The sequence below is a fragment of the Ictalurus punctatus genome, chromosome 14 (assembly GCF_001660625.3).
Source record: "Ictalurus punctatus breed USDA103 chromosome 14, Coco_2.0, whole genome shotgun sequence".
NCBI lineage: Eukaryota > Metazoa > Chordata > Actinopteri > Siluriformes > Ictaluridae > Ictalurus > Ictalurus punctatus.
In genome coordinates, this window is record NC_030429.2 from 7,610,621 (window position 1) to 7,616,620 (window position 6,000).

The window sequence follows — 6,000 nt, forward strand, 5'->3', positions numbered from 1 at the left end:
AAAACCAAAAATGTTGACTTTTGCTGTTGCTAGAATTAAAATATTTTATTTCACTGTGCTCGCAAGAGATCGTCAGAACATCATTTCTTCTTTGTTTCGTTGATAAATAACATGCACTGTTAGAAATAAATTTATTTTACGCCATTTTTAATTATAAAATCTAACATGGATCCAACAATAATTAACGTTTTGGGAAATTCATCTGTAAGGTCCTTCTAATTAGCAACAGGAACGAATGTATTATTGTAATTTAATGAAAACATTGACAGAAAAAAAAAATATTTTGGGGAAAACTGTTTAAAAATACAGTGGTTTGATGTGCTTCCATTCTAGTTAGTGTGGTTTATAAAGGAAATTGACATGTACATCTTAATAACACATACATTCGTATATACACTATATGGCCAGAAGTTTGTGGACACCTGACCATCACACCCACATGCGTTTGTGGAACATCCTATTCCATATTTAGTCTCTCCTTTGCTGTTATAATAATCTTCACTCTTCTGCAAAGGCTTTCCACTAGATTTTGGAGTGTGGCCATGGGGATCATTGTGTGAGTATTCAGCCACAACAGCATTAGTGAGATCAGGAACTGATGTTGTGTGAGGACGTCTGGGGTGCAGGCGGTGTTCCAGTTCATCCCAAAGGTGTTCAGTGGTGTCGAGGTCAGGGTTCTGTTCAGGACACTCAAGTTCTTCCACTCCATCCTTCTCAAACCATGTCTTCATGGAGCTCGCTTTGTGCACAGGTTTAGTCCTCTTAGTGCCAGTGAAGGGAAAATGAAGAGACATTCTCTGTTATTGTGTGCTTTGAGGTAACAGTTTGGGAAAGAAGCACATGGGTGTGATGTTCAGGTGTCCACAAGCGTCTGGAAGCTGGTAAGGAATGTAAATATGGACTCACTAATGGTTCCTTGGAGATGAAAAGGTTAATGAGTGATGCACTGCACAGCAGATCGTGTCACTGCCTGACAGCCCCAGACTCCTTGTTAATTCCTGAGCTCCGGTTACTGATGACGCAGAGTTTCATGCGTCTGTCTGGGTCTCCTCCAGGTGTTCTGGTTTCCTCCCCGAGTGTGTGAATGTGTATGTGCATCGTCCAGTGTTTCCCGAGATCCACCGCATCCCTGACTCGACGACCGAATGCTCGATATGACGTATTCATTAAAACAGCCATCTTCAGCAGTCATAACTGAAGAAGAGAAATGCCTGTATCTGTCTGGAGGAGCGTACGACTAAACACTGCTATCTGGGTCTGATGAAGGAAGCAATCTTGCAAAATGGCCAATTAAACGTTACTTTACGATCACTAACACAGCAGGTTTCTTCAGGAATCTATTTTCTTGGCCTTGTTAAATGAGAGTTTAGAGAACATTCACACTGAGAAGTAGTGATGATTCATTGGACTTTGTCCAGTTTCCATATGGCGGTGGTTTTGTCTGTTTCCGCTCTAGTTCAGTGGCACTTGGAAACATTTATTAGTTTGTTGCTCCGTTTCGACTGTTTACATTCTCCTGATATTATATTAATCACCCTTTTCCTTTTTTTCCCCCTTTTCACATGTGGTATATACACTTTAAAAATGACACCTAAGCAAGTGGAAATATCTTGAATATAGGGAAATTGTAATGCCAAGACATTCTATACAATTGTGTGCTTCCAACTTTGTGGCAACAGTTTGGGGAAGTGGGAACATATATCGGTGTGATGATCAGGTGTCCACAAACTTTTGGTGTGTATGAAAAAAAGCTTTTCAGTCGTGTATGACGCAACATGCCAAGTGGGCATAGTTTAAGGCTTTCTTTAAAGCTGCTAATTTTCAGATCATGCGGTCTCAAGATCTGTCCACCTCTCACACTTCTTTGTTCTTCGTTTTAATCCTTTGTTCTTCGAAGATAAATAAGGCCCCGGGACTGCAATTACCACATGCAGTCTTGCACTCGGGTCTCTTTTAGTGAACAGTGGACTAGTTCAACAAAAAACAGACTTCATATAAAAACCACAATGAACTTTCCTTTACTTTCACACTATCCGGTGTTATCCAGATGAGGACGGGTTCCCTTCTGAGTCTGGTTCCTCTCAAGGTTTCTTCCTCATATCATCTTAGAGAGTTTTGCCTCACCACCGGCTCGCTCAATAAGAATAAATTTACACGCTTAAAATCTCTATCCTGTGTTTATATGTTTCTGTAAAGCAGCTTTGAGACAATGTCCATTGTTAAAAGCGCTATACAAATAAAACTGAATAGAATTGAAGTTTTAAACGCTCTTCTTGGTGACAATTAAGTAAGGAAAGCACGTTAATATTTCCACATTTCCACGTTTCCACATATTTCCACGTTTCTATCTCCACACTACTACGTTTTATGCTAATAAGACCAGTTATATAGTTTTTATTAAGACTGCTTTTTCGTCTTCGCAAGAGAAATGACTGTACAGTATTTTATAAACGAGTCAGTCAATTATTCTGTGGTGTCATGACCAAATTATGATATATTTTATGTTCTGATAAACTCCACTTTATTCTATGAGTGTGTTCAGGAACTCCATCTTCTTCATGAAGCACGTTTTGATATGCAAATATCCAAGTAATGAATATGTAAATTCGCACGTGACGACATCTCGCGGCTATTTCAAGCGTGGATTAGCTAAAAAGCGTGGATTTCTCCTGAGAGAAAAAAAAATAAAATAAATAAATAAATAAATAAATCTGTTGGCACCTCTAGTGTGCCGTTTGTCCATGTCCTAAAGGTCTGTTTACTGTGCTTCAGTAGTTCTTTTCTTAAAAAAAAAAAAAAAAAAAAAAAAAGACTAGTGCACTTTTGTTTTCTTTTTGCGGAAGTGTCGTTAAAACGTGAACAGCATAAGCATGCACTTTAAACGGTGGGAGTGGGCGTGGCCTGACCGCGTGAGAAACAACGGGTAACGGATTTCCCAGAGATAGAGGTGTCCCATTGACCGGCGTGAGAAGATAAAAAACAGAAATATATTAAAAACTTTCGTTCAGAAAACAAGATGATGACACATTCAACCACATTCTCGGTTAATTCTCTTAACATCTGTCTACAAGAGAAGTCAAGCTGCTCGAACAAAACCGCTGCACGCGCCACGCTACATAGACAAATAATATTTATTTTTTTTTTAAAAACAAAAAAAACAACCGTCACTAAGCAACGATGCCTCAACTTAACGTGCCTTTTCGTTATTAGCCAGCATGCTAACCGACTGACACTCACAGTCGCTAAAAGGATACAATACGTAGTTTTTAAAAAATAATTCTTGTAATGTGTCCTCTTTTCGCTATTATATCCCTGTTGTACTTATTAACACGCCCAGTGACACAGTGCGCTACTCACGGCGTAACTTTTCCACCGGCGAAAAGGCAGCGCGCGACCACTCGGACACTTCAACTTCCGCTTGGTTACTAGGCAAGCTGCTCTGAACAGCAACGGCGCTGTCAGTCCACATGTAAACACGCGCGGAGCACGCCCTATCACAAAATGGCCGCCTACACGAGTGCACTACGTATCATGTAAAATCACGGATGATGCACTCTACCTAGTGCACTATGTTTATAATATAGGGCTATTTGGGATTCAGCGTGTCGCGTTCACACAGCAGTACAGCGTGGGGCACCATCTACAGGCAGTAAAAAGTATTTCAAAGAAACGGAAATGAAGAATTTTAGGTGTAGTGGATGATTTATATACATGTATAACCTTTTAAACGTGTAATAGTCCATTCACGTCTAATTATTTCATCTCAGCATGGGTTAAATGGGCAGGCTCAGTGGTTAACGGCTCTGGGTTACTGATCAGAAGGTCAGGAGTTCAAGCCCCAGCACTGTCAATCTACCACTGTTGGGCCCTTGAGCAAGGCCCTTAACGCTCAGTTGTATAAATGAGATAAATGTAAGTCGCTCTGGATGACGGCGTGTGCCGAATACCATAAATGTAAATTAAATCAAACAAAGTTGGAAAATTAAGACTTTTAGTAGCTGCGATTAATGAAATACCGTCAGTCGTGATTAATCAACGAATAAAATCATTCAATCATGATTTCACATCACTACAACAGCGTGAGAAAACATGAACATGTACATGAAGGCTTGTGAAACATGGCACACTGGGGATAAGGAGTGAGAGCTCTACTTGTTTCATGGCTCTCTACAGTGATCTACTATTTCCGGTAGACCGAAGTGCGGATGCGTGAACACTTTCAGCTATATATAGCTGCTAACCAGCTAACTCACGTTATTGAAATACCTGTGCCAATCAGCCCTGTGCCCAATAGTACCTACAGTTTTGTCGCTTAGGCCCGGGACACATTCGATGGATTTTTTTTCATATTTATCTTAACTGATTAAAACCAGTTTCAACCGATTTTTAACGTTATACAACAACTGCACGATCCTGTAGATTCATTCTGTATAACATCAAGAAAATCCGACCCTGTCTCACCGAACAGGACATACAGATACTAGTCCAGGCTCTTGTCATATCAAAGCTGGACTACTGCAATGCATTACTCTCAGGTCTCCCAGCAGCTCCATCAAACCCCTTGATTCAGACTGCAGAAGCACGCCTCATCTTCACCCAGCCCAACAGAACACATGTCACACCCCTCTTCATCTCCCTCCACTGGCTTCCTGTAGCCGCCCGTATAAAATTCAAGGCCTTAATGCTCACGTACAAGACCTTGTCTGGACCAGCACCCTCCTACCTCAACTCTCTCCTGAAGGTTTATCTTCCATCACGCAATCTGCGATCGGTTAACGACCGACATCGTGGCTCAAGGTCCCTCTCCAGAACCTTCACACTAACTGTTCCTCAGGCTCTGTTTACACATAACTTTTGCTAATGTCGTCCACACCACTCCGGTGTTTTCCTCCCACGAAAACTGAGACTTCTGGAAACGCCGAAGGCCCCGTTCTACTTTGAAAACTCCGCGCTCGCGTTTCAGTGTAAACAGACCAAAATGAAGACTTTTGAAAACGAAGGTGACTCCGCCCACATTCGCCCCCTGATTGGGTATTCTGGATGATTGCGTATCCTTCTCTGATTCGTCAAGCCCCTACAATATGACCATTACTGTACCTTGATCAATACACAACACGGTGACTGAACCGCAAGCTTTGTTGGCTTTGTTGTCATTCTTAGCAGCCACTGTGCAGTTAAATCCTGTATTTTGTAATACTGCAGCTGCCTACATGCGCAAGAGGCGAGTTACGATTAGAGAAATCAGCAACAAATCTCATTTCAAGTGGCGTAAGCACTACATGGAATGCCGGTTTGTTGTGCCTCCCAGTGACTAGCAACCAACTTCCTGTACGCGCATGCCTAGTGTGCATGAATGGTCACGTGACATCTGTCTTAGGTCGTGTAGTGTGGACGGAGATCGTTTCTGAAACACAGCGGAAACACCAGTGTGGACGAGGATCGTTTTCAGTTTAAAACGCTGTTTTACATCCGAAAATACCCTAGTGTAAACAGGGCCTCAGTGATGGAATTAACTTAAACTTCCAACTTAAATCTGGGCAGCAGAATCTGTCACTATTTAAAAAACTAACTAACTAACTAACTAACAGCTAAAGCCCAAACGTGACTTCAGAAGACAATATCACTTACATTTCATTCTGTTCATCAGCCGCATATTAGCCTCCTCATTCACGCAGCAGAAAGTTAACAGACTTTTTTAACAGATTTTTTTTCCACAGACGGAGCTGAAACTCGTTAAGGCAGTGGGCGTTTCCTTTTCAACACACACTGACAGCGTTAGACCAATCACAACAGAGTGGATCATCTGACCAATCAAAGCAGAGCATGCTCTCTGAAAGGAGGAGTTTAGAATGAATCCTTTAGAACGAATCATTTAACGAGTCGTTTGTGACACTGGGGGGGAAAAGGTAATGCTGCAGTTTAAATTATGAGCACGTTAAAGTGTTTTATAACCTTGGATGTATGTAAATCTATTGCATGAGAGCTTTAAAACAAAATTAG

The 6,000-nt window shown here is 41.3% G+C and overlaps 1 protein-coding gene across 8 annotated transcripts in view; it reads right to left on the reverse strand.

The window, feature by feature from the left end:
• Nucleotides 1-5,745, reverse strand: part of enox2 (ecto-NOX disulfide-thiol exchanger 2) — a 303,597-nt gene extending 297,852 nt beyond the window's left edge. For 4 of the 8 annotated variants that reach the window (XM_047159928.2, XM_017485787.3, XM_047159927.2 and 1 more), the window contains exon 1: nucleotides 3,358-3,434. Coding sequence is in view for 2 of the 8 variants with exons in the window: in XM_017485792.3 (XP_017341281.1) it covers nucleotides 5,629-5,630 (2 nt within the window). In the remaining 6 variants the exon portion in view is untranslated. Of the gene's footprint in view, nucleotides 1-3,357; nucleotides 3,435-5,628 lie in introns of those variants that run through there. The other 4 variants (XM_017485792.3, XM_017485784.3, XM_017485786.3 and 1 more) reach the window with 3 other exon arrangements.
• Nucleotides 5,746-6,000: the final 255 nt, after the last annotated feature.